Source organism: Tachypleus tridentatus, chromosome 7 (assembly GCF_004210375.1).
Source record: "Tachypleus tridentatus isolate NWPU-2018 chromosome 7, ASM421037v1, whole genome shotgun sequence".
Taxonomy (NCBI): Eukaryota; Metazoa; Arthropoda; class Merostomata; order Xiphosura; family Limulidae; genus Tachypleus; species Tachypleus tridentatus.
In genome coordinates this window covers 15,957,900-15,974,498 of record NC_134831.1, presented here as the reverse complement: position 1 = coordinate 15,974,498, position 16,599 = coordinate 15,957,900, and the positions used below count along the sequence as shown (strand labels likewise).

The window sequence follows — 16,599 nt, the reverse complement described above, 5'->3', positions numbered from 1 at the left end:
TTGTTTTTAATCTCTGGTGTATTAAAGATATTTTCTACTTTCTTACAATAGTCTTTTGCTGATCCAATTTCCCCATGTTTCTCTACCCACAGAACATTCAGGTAATTTTAACAGGCAAGTCTAGGTTGATGCATTATTGTATTTATAATTGATATGACCACTAGATCAAGGCTCAAATAATATGAAGGAGTTTGTCTTATGTGGGAGAGAAAATAATTTTATGTATGCTCATACTGTAGAATATTTCAAAATGGACAATGACTGGCTAGTGGGACAAGGTCAGTCTTTCTGTGCATTATGCACATGTTGGACAATCATTGTATAATGCACTTATCCTTACTTATACATTTGTTTCTCATTCTACAACAAAGGTTTTAGTGTACAAGACACTTGATTGGTTGGTTGGTTGATTTAGTGTTTTATGGCAAAAGCATGTAGGCTATCTGTGCCAAACATGGTGAAAAGGTAAAAGTAAATGAAGGTAAAACAAAACAGCATTAAAAAACAAATAGCATAAAACCAATGTTGACATCCAGTCTACAATGTTAAGAGAAACTACAGGAAGAGAAGTTATAAAGGACTTTCTCTAGCATAATGGTAAGACTAACAGGTAAGTACAAGAACCATCATAAGTCACCCTAAGTTGGCCTTTCCAGTCCTGGTTCCAGGTTATGTGTCATTACAGCCATTATCAAAAGGTAAAGTAATAAAAGTGTTAAAAGACATGCAGAAAAACTGTAATAATAACTCGCCAGGACGAATAAAGGGTAGTTCAAACAGCAGCGTTAGTCACCTGAAGTTGGCTTTTCCAGTCCTGGTGTCGAGTTATTTAATGTTATGGCCATTTTATAATTTCAAATCAAAATAGAGAGATTGTGATTCTTAAAAGGGAACCACAATAAAAACTTAAATGACGTTAAAAAGATTAATGGCAGTTAAAAAACTAAAAACTTTATCAAGATGAACAGTGTCACCGTCACCAATAACACTGTCTAATGTAATGGACAAACCTTGGGACAGAACATGTTTAAAATAGTAACGATGGCAAGAAACTAAAATGTGGCTTATAGTGATCTGAGTGTTACACAAACTACACACTGGTGCATCAGTTCCAGATAAAAGAAAATGATGAGTTAAAAAACTGTGACCAATGCGTAGTCTAGTCAGAACAACTTCATCCTTCCGATCCTTACAGAAGCAAGACGGCCAAAGTCCAATATTGGGTTTTATTTGGAAAAGCTTGTTTTCGTGTTGTTTGCTCCAAGTTGACTGCCAGCTGGCACAGAGAGCTCTGAATACAGGACCATAGTCCATGTATGGAATAAGCACAGTGGTGATAGTACCAGAGCAGATAGATGAAGCTGCCATGTCTGCAAGCTCATTCCCATGGATACTAACATGCCCTGGCATCCAGAAAAACTGGATAGAAGTAAATGTTAATGAGAAATGGGCCAGTTGGTTTTGAATACCAGCAAGAACAGGGCATGAACCAACATTAAGCGATTCCAGGGTCAGTAGAGAACTAAGTGAGTCATTATAAATAGTGCAGTTGGAGTACTGCTTAGTTTCAATATGATCCAGGACAAGAGAAATGGCATACAGTTCAGCAGTGAACACAGAAGCTATAGAGGGGATTCTGTATGCAACCACCGAACTGCAACAAACCATGGCAGAGCCCACAGAGTCGCCTGATTTGGAACGGAAAGATTGTTCGAAAGATGTTCAGTAAATAAAAGAGGGTACTTCCAATCAGGAATATCTGCTTTTCTCAGATGACTTAAAGAAAGGTCACATTTGAGGACTGTAATAAGCCATGGTGGGATGGGCTGACCAGTGGATTCTGCAATGTTATCCAAGGACAGACCCAATTCATCCAATTGTGCCTGGACACGAAGGCCAAAAGGAGCAATGGCAGATTGTCTTTTCTGAAAATGTATGGCCCACCAAGGAAGGAAAACACAACCCCAGGTGGGATGCTTTGGTAGGAACAAAGTTTCGAAGAATATAGTAAAGACAGTTGCAAACGGTGAAGGTGCAGAAAGCCCCAGTGCAGAGTCGACGTCCTTGATGATGAATGGGGTCCAGCATCTTTTAGGCCGAGGGTCTGGCAGAGCCACAGACCATTGATCCATAGTCGAGTTTCAATCGAATAAGAGCACAATGTATCTTTAACCTAGAACATCAATCTTCTCCCTTACAGGTAGTAGAGAGGACATGGAGGATGTTCAGTGCTCCTGTGCATTTGACCTGTAGCTGCTTTAAGTGTGGTATAAAGGTCAGCTTACGGTCAAAGATAAGCCCCAAGAACCTGGTCTCATGTACCACAGGCAGAGAAACTGCATTGATACGGAGTTCAGGATCAGAGTGAATACCCCATTTGCAGCAAAAGTGCATGCAAACGGTTTTAGAGAGAGAGAAATTGAAGCCATTTTCTGTGGTCCACTTCAGTACACGATTGAGGGCAGTTTGTAGTTGCCGCTAAATATATTGCATGTTCAACGACTGACACGAGATGTGAAAGTCATCAACATAGAGCCTGTTTGCAACAGTGATAGGAAGTTGTTCAGTGATGGCATTAATCTTTATACCGAAAAGTGTGACACTCAAAACACAGCCCTGAGGGACCTTAAGTTCCTGTAGAAAAGAATAAGAAAGTGTCGAACCCACACAAACTTGGATTCTCCTGTCCGTTAAAATTTTTTAAATAAATATGGGTAAATGTCCACGTAACCCATATATATGGAGGTCTCCCAAAATGCCATATCTCCATGTAGTGTCATAAGCCTTCTCAATGTCAAAGAATATTGATACAAGATGTTGTCATTTGAGAAAGGCTTCTCTGACTGATGTTTCAAGTCAAATTAGGTGGTCCATGGTGGAGTGCTGTCGTCAGAACCCACACTTGGTGGGTAAGAGAAGGTTGTTTGATTCAAGGAACCAAACAAGACGAGCATTAACCATCCTCTCTAAGGTCTTAAAGAGACAGCTCGTCAAAGCAATTGGACGGTAGTTTGAAGGAATCTTGGGATCTTTCCCAGGCTTCGAGAAAAGTAAGATAATAGTCTGACACCAGGCATTAGGAAAAACATTCTCCTTCCAGATCTGGTTAAAAACAATTAGAAGAATATCAAGAGAAACAAGAGACAGATGACACAGCATGTCATAGTGTACATCATCAGGTCCAACAGATGTACTGCTAGACCAATGAAGGGCCATTTTCAGTTCCACCAGCGTAAAGGGACGATTATAGTCAAAGAGACAGTCAGTTCGAAAGGAAAGAGGTGAACGCTCTGTCCAAGTCTTGATGGCCAAGAAGGTGGAGGAACAAGCAGAAGTGTTAGATACCCGGCAAAAGCTTTCACCTAGAGTATTGGCAATGCTCCGAACATCAGCTACCTCTTGGCCATCAGAGAGTGAGATCGAGAGGGGAACAGAATGACCCATATCCATACGACCTTGGAACTGGTGGAAGAAGATATGCTAGTTGTGAACTTCATTCAAGATTCCTTCTGGCTTTGACGTCTTACCCATCGAGCATGTGCATGAGCCCACTGGAAAGCAATGTGATTCAAGAGTGTGGGATATCCACGGAAAAGATCCCAGGCTCATTTTTGAGACTTCCGTGCCATGTGGCAGGCAGGATTCCACCACGGATGTGGAAAACGTGTCGAGGTTTTAGGAATACACTGAGCAGCTGCTTGTATAATACAGTCAGTTACTGCTTCCACACAGTCATCTATTGATGGCTGACAGACGGTAGCAGGATCAAGTTCTGCAAGAACAGTGAGTGGCACTTGAAAAAAAGGCCATAGCTCTTGGGAACTAAATATATATAGTGTTTGCTAGTATACCAAACAGTTAAATAATCTATGCTATCAACAATGCTGGGTATAAAGGAAGGGTAAGGAATGTCAACTATTTTTGAGTACAATTAATTTGTGCAACTTTGCTATGATTCATTTCACATATAATGTCCAAATAATATTTCAGGTATGGCAAGAGTAAATTTAAAGCATTTATTTGCATGAATCAGGTTAAATTACATACACACAAGAAAAAAAAAAATAATACAGCATCCAACTTCACATGTTGCTCATAATTCATAGTACAAAATACTATACTGCAAACTTTCCTCAACACATTTTTTTAATATGACAGTATAATAAAGTGCAACATTCTAGCACACACCTGTTATCAGTAATGACTACACATCCATTAAACATACAAAAAAAAAGTGTAACTGAAAACTTTCAACACTTCCAACTTACGGTTTCTATGACAAGAAAAATTACCTTTCCATAAAAGTGCTCATAACTGTGTGTCTTAGTAATTGAGGCAGTTGCAGTGCATTAAAACTAGTTATGGTAAAAACACCGATTCCAGTGAAAAAAAGAAAAAGTCACTATTGCTTTTCCTTCTAAAACTAATATGAAAATTTGTTAAATACATGAAGTTTATTTCAAAGCTTCATTAAATAATAAACCATCTTCAGAAAATAAAAATAGTTTTTATATGTCAACTTAAACTTGTGTTAAAAGGAAACAAATTCAATGGTTGAAATAATAAAAATCATTGAATTTGCTAGTTTTGGATTATTCAAGGGAAAAAAATGTAAAACTTCATAATATGTACAGTAATTAAAAAAGAAAGCTTATATTAAATTCTTCAACATTATTTGTTGGTTAGGAAGTACTTTATAAAAAAAAAATATTGCAATATACAATATAAGATCATGGTATTGAAATGTGGTTAATATTTGTTAAAAACATGATTAACTTTCTTTTTATTCAGGATTTTCTTGTCCAAAACAACTTAATGATGGTTAATTTTCGTTTGAAATTACATGATAAACATACAGCTAACTCAAAGAAAAATTTTAAAAAGTTTTCTATCAGTCATAAATAGTGCTGATAAAAATATAATAGTATTTGAGTGTGGTTGAAGACAGTGCTTCAAATTCTTTGTTACATCCATATTTTATATTTCCTATTTTTATAACTCTCATACATAATATATAAAACATATTACTTCAGTCAACTGTTGCTAGCATTAAACATTTTAAATGGAGATATCATGGATGTGATAATAGCTATGGTAATGCTTCTGCAAAGTACAATATAGCCACTATAACTAAGAACAAGTTCAGACACTGGTAATTATTACTCTTTGGTATTTTTTACATGATTAAGTTCCTCATAATCTGACAGGAATGTTAATCACTGACTAGAAATACCTGATTATGTAATTCATTAGTAAGAAGTGACTAGGACCATGAAATCTTAGACTAAAATATGCAAAGAATTCTTAAGCAGTAAATAAAAATTATATATTCTGTTAACTTAAGGAACTGGTCAATGTATTAAGTACTGTTACTGTTAATAAATTCGTTGAAGTCACTAGTTTAGTGATAAGTCTTTAAAAGAAGATTGTAAGCACTAAAAAGCTTTAAAAACAGAAATGACAATATAAGAAATTTCTGCATCATTCTGCAAACTGGTAAAAATGTGCAGGTGTAAATACAGAATTTTTATCTTGTTAGTTTTAATTCATGGGACATACAACGATTCAATTAAACTGAAAAAACAAACTAGTCATTTACCATTAAAAATACTAATTTGTTATTAGTGATAGCACTAACTATTCTAGTAGTAGCAAAGTTACACTTTAAATAAATGACCAACATTGCTGACTCACACAATTAGATCAAGTCAAATAAATGATTAAGATGAAAGTTTGTCTAATTTTAACTAGTATTATAAATTGAATCATCAACAAGAAATCTCACGATTACATCTTACCTACACTAACTACAAAGATCTGGAGAAAATGTAAGAAATAGTTACACATCTAAAGTCTAACATACTACATTTACACTGATATCTAACAAACAGTAAGATAATTCTGTAGGAGTTTCAAAAACTGAACTGAAAACAATTCTATCAATAATAAATAACCACTAACACTGTAGTAGGGTGAAAATGAATTGTTTAAGAAAATTTTATATTACAGCCAGAAATAATTCCATTACAACCCTAATATTTGGCAGCAGACATATGTACCACTTTATAAAAATGACTGTGAATCAAAGTTCGGATCCCTCTGTTCTCGAAACCTGTAGGCAAGCCACACACTGATCACCTGAAACAAGTAAAGAAACTGGCATTAGATAAATAAATCAATCCTATGTAACAAGGTGGGGATTGGATATGCCACAATTGTTCACAGAGCACTGAAAAACTAAAGATATGCATGTTGGAAGTTACAGAGGCTATACAATTACAACAAACAAATAGACTTATTATTCACATGCAAATCCCCTCACACAACTTGTCAGATTGATGTCATTTATTCACAAACATATTCTGAGTACAGACAGTTTGTAACACATACTGTATTTGTTTATGACAAGATTTTTGCACCATTTAATAAAAGCTTGCCACATTTCATGTAGATTCATATAGTAAACTAGGGATTACAGCAAATATTTCTTTTCCAGTATGGGTTGATCCATCGGTTAACTGACATTAAATGACTATTGCCATTGTAACAGGAGCTGCAACCAGGGTTATTTAGCCTTTGTTTATATTCCTCAAAAAGTTAACATTACTGCATGTTCTTCTGATCATTACTGAATAATTAAAATATTGTAATTTCACAAATAATTACAGATGTTTCACTGGTTGATAACCATAAACAAAATGAATGAGACTTTCAGTATGTTCACAACAGTCATGGTGTTGTTCATAAAACACCGTTCGCTTCAAGGATGATAGAAAAATAAATGAAGAAGCTGCAGTTTATCATGACTTTAGCATGGAGTAATCCAATGTTTAAGACAGGTAACTGAAAACTATGAAGTCATGAAAGGATTTAATTTTCTTTTGAAACTGCAAATAGGATGGGAAATGACCACTAGAAGATGTGTTTTGTTTGAAGTCAAGCACAAAACTACACAATAAGCTATATTGAATTATTATGAACCACATGTCATTAAATACAATTATGCTACTTTTTAACACTGCATTCTTTATTCAGTCCTTAAGAGCATATAATACTGTAGATGTGTTCTTTCATTGCTTCTTTTCTAATTATCAAAGAAAGTGCACATTCTGTGAAACATACTACTGTGCCACTAGGGTGCACCACTAGAAGAAAGGGGCAAAAACAGACCAGAAATAACACTACTCTTAAAAGTAAAACAAATCTTGAGAATACTGCTAAATTGTCATTAGAGATTCAGAAGATATTTCTTAACAAATATACAAAATCTAAGAAAAATGCATTACTCAATTTATGTTACCAAACACCATCACAGTACTGACATTTGTACTCCAAAGGAAATGCTATGGAAACTGCCAAGATAATAGTTTTGATGTGGGTAGAATAAAAACAAAATGAAAAAATAAAACCTTGAAGTTTGAATGAAAAATCTGCTTAATACTTAACTTGTTTACCAAGGAAACAAGCATAAATTCTGCTCACGAGATAAAATTGCAATGAGAGCTTTACAACACTTAAGACTTTTTGGGACTCTAGACAAGTTGATGTGGATAATGGCAAATGATAACAAAGCATTCTTGGGATAAAAGTCTGATAAATCTTTCAATTTCAAATCAAAGAATAAATTTATGACTGGGTAACATCTGAAAAGATACTGTAAATAAAGTGTGTGAACTAGAGTGCAACTGTTGACCAAATTATTCAATTCTGTGGGTTTAACATTTTTTTCCAATCAGAGGGCACTATTCTGGTGAGGTTTCACAAAGGTCAAGTGTACAGGGTTCGAATAATCCTTTACGAATCCCAATAATCTCCATTTTCAGACTGAAAGGAGAGTGCCATGAACACCTTTTATGATTTTTCTCACAGAAGAAATACTTAACCAAATTATGTAAAAACGTAGAGCATACTTATGTTATGAAATTTCAAAAAAAATTATGCTAGTCTTTTGGAAAATTTGTTTGTTTGTTTTGGAATTTCGCACAAAGCTACTCAAGGGCTATTTGTGCTAGCCGTTCCTAATTTAGCAGTGTAAGACCAGAGGGAAGGCAGCTAGTCATCACCACCCACCGCCAACTCTTGGGCTACTCTTTTACCATCAAATAGTGGGATTGACCATCACATTCTAATGCCCCCATGGCTGGGAGGGCAAGCATGTTTGGTGTGATGGGGATGCAAACCTGCAACCCTTAGATTACGAGTCACATGCCTTAACGAGCTTGGCCATGCCGGGCCAGCTTTAGGAAAAACAATAAAAATATTTCGTTCTAGAATTTGTTTTTTTTTTCCTGTTGGCTGGAAAGTTCCATTTTGTATATCAAATCACCTTCAACTTCATTAAAAGTTACCATCTTATTTCTTCTAAAACTTTATCTTGCCAATTTCAGTAGTTACCAGTTCTAGTTACAAATCATAAATAACATGCAAAAACTGACAGATTTATGAGTGACTTGCAACTTTACCATGGAAACAGGTTAAGCTAAGTAACAATACTCTTGCCAAAAAATATGTAATTTATTTCAATTACATATAGTTTCTTTTTTCAAGAAATAAGCCATTTTACTTATCCATATTGTTGTAATATTATAAATGCAAGCTCATTCAATAAAGATGATTATGAGTCTTTAGTATTTGTTAATACCTACCACATGCTCTAAACTTACCTGATGTCTTGTCATAAAAGAAAATTTCTGTAGTCTTCAAACAAATTTTACTAAAAACATTTTCAGGAATGAAACATACAGAGAAACTACATAAAATTTGCTAGGTCTGTGATTTGTTCCTAGGCCTTCTAAACTCATTACATTATTCTCTGCAGTAACTGTTTTGTTACTTCTTATGAAATAGTAAGTTATTTTTCATATTAATTTCTTCACTATACATCAATAACATAAATAATTTACAATTTGCTCCATGTAATATTTAATCTTTGGTGTAGCTATTCTCAAAACAAAGCCACATTTTCTGATCGCATGCTGTGAAGTCATAAAAAGGTGGGAATACACCATGCAAATAGAATCAGAAAAATAATACTTCGAGGCACAGTATTTGTTTAGCAAATAAAAAGCTATGCTTTGGAATAGGAAGAATAATTATAAAAGATTGATAAAAACATTACTTATAGCCTGGGCAGAAATAGTTTGCTTTTTATTTAAAATTACACTGAAGGAATATTATAAAATGTAACTTATAAAATAGTTTTAGTAGAACATTACAGAAGCAGTTATTATTTTTACTTACATTTTGAACTCAGATACATAGGTGTGCACTTGATACTTGAAATGTTCTCACCAGTCCAGAATAATAATAATAGCTTATAATAGATAGTTGCAGAATAATAATAATAGCATATAATAGATAGTTGCAGAATAATAATAATAATAGCTTATAATAGATAGTTGCAGAATAAAAAGCATATTTACACTATTAATTTACATACACTTTTTTCACTTACATATTTTAAAACATTTTTGAAACACCACACACACTTCTATATCCAAGTCCAATTCCACTTTAAAATACAAGTTACTTTATGTTTCTTATCCACCAGTTTGAAAATAATTTCACTTTTTGAAGCCTCTTTCCTTAGGATAAATTTATAAATAATGTATAGTATACATATTATAATATCGACAACATGGACTCTGTTGGTAATGTTACTCAGTTTTGCATCAGTTGAATTTGTTTAATTATGTTTCTTAGAACAAATATTGCAATATGATAGTATTAATTCACACTGTTATACTACTCCCTGAAGAAAACAAATGATGCTATCTTTTTATAAAGCTTTACATAACTCCCCATAAAATTCTGGCTTATAATGTGCTGCCTTGAAACAAATCAAGTTTATCTGATCCAATATTAAAATTACTTATCTTACAGAAACTTACAAACATCTAATTTCACTTCATATTTTAGTTACCCACTTGAAATAAAAATGTATCTCAGAATGGTTGGTTTGGGTATTAACACTTTCACTAACAGAGCAGAGAATACCCATATCAGCCATTATGAGATACATTTTGGCTATCCAGTTTAATGGTATATGTGTATGTGTCAGGGCCTTTTTAGAGAGCTAAATTCAAAATATAATTAAGCTACATTAGTATCACAGTATATGAATAAACTTAGCATCAAAACATAGCTAATAAATTAAATTTTAATATTAGTTTTATAAGGAAATATTAAAAAAATTCTCACTATTCCCTAGTGTGAGAATTGATATTCATTCCTCAGGTCTTCTCTCTTTTCTAATTTATTCACCTACTCTACAAGAAGTAGAAAACCTAACATAAATTACTCATTCTAATATAGATATTACTAAGGCATAGCAATTTTTTTTAGCCTTTACCTTATTTGTTTACAAAGTCATAAACATGTCACATATTGCTAATAGTTTTCTCTGACATTTTATACAATGTTATTTACAACCAATAGAAAGCCACAGGTTTAATCTATCAAATAATGTATTACATACTACTGTTCTCACTACAAAGAATTATCAAATGTATCTTCACTTTGAAATTTCTTGTCCCAGTTTTACAGATCAACATGCTTAAGGTAAAATTTAAAAGCTCTTATGATAAAATTGGAAAGCCAGAAAAAAACTATGGTAGTTATGGGACTTTGTTTCCTTTGTTCATGTTATTAGTCTGTGTTCTTAGGTGCATTAGTTCAGTAAATAAAAACTTAATGCACTAGTACCATTAGTATAAAAGTATAATAAATTTCAAGAAAGAAGGGGTTAGAGATGACATATTTCTCATTTTTCACATATATTCTTTATTTATTATTGTGAAAGTAATTAACAGTAAAAATTAGAAATTGATTACATTAGATTAGGTAGAAAAATGAAAAATAAAAGCTTGTCATGAATTATGCTAGCAAGCAGCTTGCATATCACATAATTCAACACAGTAACACAAGCTACTCATCTGCCAAGTTGTAAAGTTCAAAATGCATTTAAACAATAACACTAATTATAAACAAATGTATACTGTGACATGCTTTAAGCTATTAAGAATAAACAACTGTTATCATTTTAGGCAATTTAAATTGATTTCACTTTTTTTTTTAATGCAAGGTTGGCCAAACTAGCTGAATACTTATACAGTTAGTGTAGAGAAAATAAATAAAATAAATAGAATTTTACTCAAAAAACTATTTGGTATTCACTTAGAGATTTTAAGAGATTATGTAAACAAAGTGTAAATTTTTATATGAAGAAAGTATTTTTAATTTTAACATGAAAATTACTTAATACTTGGAACAGTTAACACTGACTCCATATACTCACAGACAGATTTTAAGTAAAGGTACTTGATTAAAAATATTTTTTGTGTACAAATGACTTGTAATTTTTACGGAGAGCTTGCCAAAGCTTGTGAAGATATACACAACAGATATAAAAAGTTACAGTATTGTGAGGTACCATGAAGTTGTGCAGAAATATAGTTTCATTATTTTTTAAGATTACACTAAAGAAATGGTATAAAAAGTAAATTACAAAATATACTTTTATAAAAAAAATTGTTGGGGTTACAAACTGACCAAACCTGCAGTGAGAAGGTTAAATAGTTAGTAGTTGGAACAAACAAGAGAGGTCTGTTTAGAGAAAAGTGTGATGCAGAATTACAGAATATGAATATAAAATTCTTACCTCCTGCACAAGAATTGTAAATGACATAATGAAAATAAAAGTTACTCAAAAGCCAAAGACACCACATACCACCTAATAAAAGAACATTCATTTTCAAGAATGTATACCATCCAACATTTTGTACAGGTGTGTTAAGACACAGTATAAAAAAAGCATTATATATTATTTCCAAGGCTGTACAACATAAAGGTGTTTTTACCTAACCTAAGGCAGTTTCCTGCCAGAAGCTTGTCTTGCCTAAAAAAGATACAAGATACTGAACAGTGAACAGTTGTACAAAGTTGTAGGCTCTAAGGTTAAAAAAATGCTCAAAAAAAAAAGGAAAATGTATTTCAGCATTATATTCATTTCTAACCTAAGATGCAATACAAAGTTTAAATCTTGAAATAGCATTTTATGAAAGTATTTTGACTTCAAACCAAAATAATGTAAAAGAAAATAATATAACTATTTGCCATCATATCAGTTAACATGGCCATTATCCCTGGTGAAACAAAGACTAGATATCTGTAAGTAAACAATCATGTACATGTCCACAAAAGAATTTCAAGAATGTTGAATCTTATGACAATTGACTTAATACACAGGTTCCAATAGTTGGGGATTAACAGATTGCTTGTTAATAGAAAAGATGAACAATAGTTGTATTTTAATTGGCAAAGATACTTTCAATCTGATTGCCACCTTATTTTGAACACTGGATAAGGTTAAGGTATAGTTGTCCTTAATTTCAAACTACTAGCCACAAAGAAGACAAGCAATCAGAAATAATTGTCACATGGTTTGTCTGGCTTTGAAACTGAATAACTGACTCTTATAACTTACCTTTAGCTAAAACTAAATAATATAGTAACCCTTGAATCTACAGATTCATAACCCAGCATGTTGATCAACATACCATGCCTGATTATCCTTCTATTAATATACCTGAACTACTCAAACACAACTTTCTGAGAGAGAAAAAGGGAATTTAGAAGTATCAGTAACATCCGAGTTTCATCTTTAATGCACGACAGCCACTAGATGCCTTGAAAGATTTGAAGCAAACCTGATAAAAGTCAAGTAACTATCTATGGATTTGTTCTTAATAAACAACGACCATATCCAATATGTAATTATAAGACCACTTCTTACTGTCAGTACTCTCTTGCTACTTCAGCTGAGGATTATTATGAAACATTTGGGAAGAGTTATAAGTCATTATGTTAGAATATTATTTTTTACTAATGTAAATATGTTTTGTTTAGTCATGATTTTCCTGTTATATTTGTTTGAACAAAAATTCCAAAATATAATGAACAAATATGATGTTAAGAAAACAGAAAATAAAAAACTAACCAATCTTGTAACTTTAGAAAAAATGGCACAGAATCATGTAAAGACAGAAAATATTAACACCATTTATTATGATGTTTAATAGGTTGAAAGTGAAGTGAGTTAATGCGAGTTACCTACAGTTAATCATATTAAACTAATATACAAGTTAGTAGAGTAAATGTATCAAAGCTTAATGTAGATTAAAGCTGTAAACAGTTTTGTAATATTAGAAGTTTACAAAACACATTTGAAACTTTTTTAAAATATAGAAAGCATAAAGAGTACACAAGGTTACCATGCAAAGGATGTTAGAAAGTTAGTACCATACCTGGTTAACCCAAAAGATGCATTACAAGAAAGCACTAGGGTTAGCTCTGGGATCTTTCTGGTTACGATACCGTACTGTCAGCCAAACCCCAATAAACTGGAAAAAAAAATTAATTCAACCAGTTCATGATTAGATTTAGTGAGTACTACTATCAAAAACTAGTTCGTGAAATATTCCTTGAGACATGTCAAAACATTCATTCGATGCTATCACTATTATTACCAAAAAAACAGTCACACATTAAAATCAAGGGTCTAGAATTGTCACCAATTCTTTTTTTATTCCAAAATACTTCATAATTCCATTTGTTACTAAGAGCCCATTAATTTTTTCAATACAGAAAAAAACAGATATGGAGCACATGATTTGATCGTTACATAAAGAGTGAGGATGCCCACTTGACAAATACAGATGTTACATAAAGATAACTTTTGATGACATAAACAAACATTTTAAACAGAAACTAACACTTCTAATTTTTAGTTTTAATTGTGCCAAATGTATTAATTTTTCCAGTGCATAATTTTTTTCTTTACAAGCTTATAAAAATAAAGTTATTGTTAAATTAAAGGGAAATAAAACTATTCTCTCAGATCATACCTAATACTGACATTGCTTTCCATTTCTGTTATGTACTACATATTTCTGTTTCCAAACAAGCTATATTTTGTTGGATTTTATTTTGAAAGCCTGCTGACTGCAAGTACATTTTACAGGAGAGAAGTTGTTGATACATGTGCACAATATAGAAGTATTACAAAAGTACTTTGTTTATAAAAATGTGAATGGTGCCTAACATGCTTCTTCTGTTAATGTTAAAATAAATTATAATTATTTTATTTTATTACTGTAATAATTGTTTGCAAAAGCTATGGCTTAACATTAATTTAAAAAAAATCTGTGCACTCCTGTCATGCATTTCATTTTAACATGTATTCTGTCATTCAGGATGTCCTGTACAATTTTTCTTCACTTATCTCACTACTGACAGGAATAAAAGACATTGCTCATAATAATAAAAAACAGAATTATATTGCCTATTTAAAATCTTTTGTTTTTATAATTAAAAGTTTAAATTTGCTCTTACCTATCCCACCTGAAAGGTGATTTTTAAAGTTCATGTTGAGCCCTAAAGATTCCTTTATAGTTTAAGTTTACTATGAACACTTTATTTTCATTTTTTAACTGCTTGTAATTGAAGAAAAATATTACTCTTCATATAGTTTTGTTCACACACTGGTATTACCATACAATAAATAAATATTACAGATAATTAATTACGCACCTAAAAATGCAAACAGAAAGAAGACTGGACAACAGGTGCTAATGCTTCGTAAAATTGTGTTAGCACATATTTTGTGGAGTTTGTACCAAACTCCATTATTTCATGTAAATGCATATTTATTCACGATGTGTTGTTTTATTAAAAATAATAAAACACAATAACTAAAGTAATCTCAACTCAGCTAATTATTTTTACAGCTATCCTTTCTATTAAACATAAGATGCTCTTTGTTGGTAACACACAGGGTCATAACCTAAACCTAACAAATGATGAACAAGTGAAATTTAATATTTTACAATAATTCTGGTTGGTATAAATTAAGTATACTTGTAATGTATAAAGCAATACTGGATTATGATGAAAACGTGATATTTTCTAAATACCTAATAAAGAGAAAAAAAACTATATTCTTTTTCTTTTCAGATAAATAAACAGATGAATCCTAACAAATACAGATGTGCAGTTAGTTGACCCCAAACCATTATATTTTGTTTTTGCTTGCTACAATTTTTAAAATAAAATTGTAAAAATACCCTTGTCATTTACTGTTCAAATTTTTGAAATATCTAATAAGCATGTATTTAGTTTCATACCGACTTCTAGGTATATCTATATGATATAAGTACAGTAAAATAATTGAAGGAGTTACATATGAATTTCTGCTGTCTTATTAGGCAGAATTTCCAACTGCAAATATTGGCCATCGATCTGATAAGATCTTAGACTGAAGGCTAAGATATAATTTAAAAATACCCACATGTGGCAACAACATATATGAGAAATCTTAGTTTTGTAATAACATTTTGTGCAATTATCTAAAACACTTTTTTATTAATAAATTTTGCTTTAGCAAGTAAATGTATAAAAAATAATGTTTTTTATATTTAGTTAAGTTCTATTATATGAGTGTATAGCCATTATTTTCCATGACATATATACATTATTATATACATCTTAAATGAATTACATTTTACTAATTATTCATTCTTTGTACCAAAAGTCATTTAAATAAAACAATAATTAACCAATGTTAATTTTTACATGAATTCTTAAAAGAAATTTTATATATATTTTTTTATATACAATACTATACTTTTATATTGTCAATTTCTGAAACTTCATCTACAATGATTCTCATCAATAAAGAATCTCAAAAACTTCATTCTATATTATTATGACATTATAGGTTTCAATTTATCACACAAAAGTTCCTTAACAATTTGATTGGTCCTTACCCACCTCTGTGAAACTAAAAAATAGGCCAACTCCTCCTGATATCTGAAGACCACTGTTGATAGCATTCAGCAGCTTTGGTCCACATAATTCACAGTTAGCATTACATTGTCTTTCTGAAGTGCAACAGCTAGCCACCTAAAATTTTCATCACATTTATAAACACTATGGTTATACTACTACTGCCAACAACAAAATAAATAAATATCCAGTCTAACAATCACTGGGCTGTCCACTGGGGGTATTAAAACCAAACTTTAGCATTAAAGTTTTTATTTTTTTAAAGTCTGTTCAGCTTTGGTCTAGTATGGTCTGGTAATTTAGAGGAAGAGGATAGCTAGTAATTTTAGGATATAGGTTAAATTTCCATTGTCATCAAATTTGCTAACCCTGTTTTTGTTATAGCAAAGCTACTGAGGCTACCAGCTACTGCAACTAATTTTGAGCTGTTTCCACAGGCAGTATGAAACCAAAGAGGATACATGAAAATACTGAAATTGGTTTCTCTAATTTCAAGTCTTCTAATATTTTGTTATATATACTGATTTCTGTCATGTACTGCTACATATAATATTATGTTCTATCACCGATAATATTCAAACATTTTCATTATTTTGTTTATTCAGATCAAAGAGGGATTAATGCATATTTTACAACCAAAACTGAATGTGTAGTCACCTTGGCATTAACAATATAGAAAATGTTTAGATTATATTTTTTTAAAAAATTATACCATAGGTTTTAATTTCTCCAGCCATCTCATGAGAATGACCAATT

General features: G+C 31.8%; 1 protein-coding gene across 2 annotated transcripts in view; it reads right to left on the bottom strand.

Annotated features, from left to right (window-relative positions):
• Window positions 1-4,002: 4,002 nt before the first annotated feature.
• The window catches only part of Tsp97E (Tetraspanin 97E), a 29,310-nt gene continuing 16,713 nt past the window's right edge, over window positions 4,003-16,599 (bottom strand). The window contains exons 4-6 of one of the 2 annotated variants that reach the window (XM_076510464.1): window positions 15,829-15,960; window positions 13,305-13,400; window positions 4,003-6,138 (exon numbers count right to left, since the gene is read on the bottom strand). In XM_076510464.1, the coding sequence (XP_076366579.1) occupies window positions 13,326-13,400; window positions 15,829-15,960 (207 nt within the window). In that variant the 3' untranslated portion in view covers window positions 4,003-6,138; window positions 13,305-13,325. The remainder of the gene's footprint in view (window positions 6,139-13,304; window positions 13,401-15,828; window positions 15,961-16,599) is intronic. The other variant, XM_076510465.1, reaches the window with a different exon arrangement.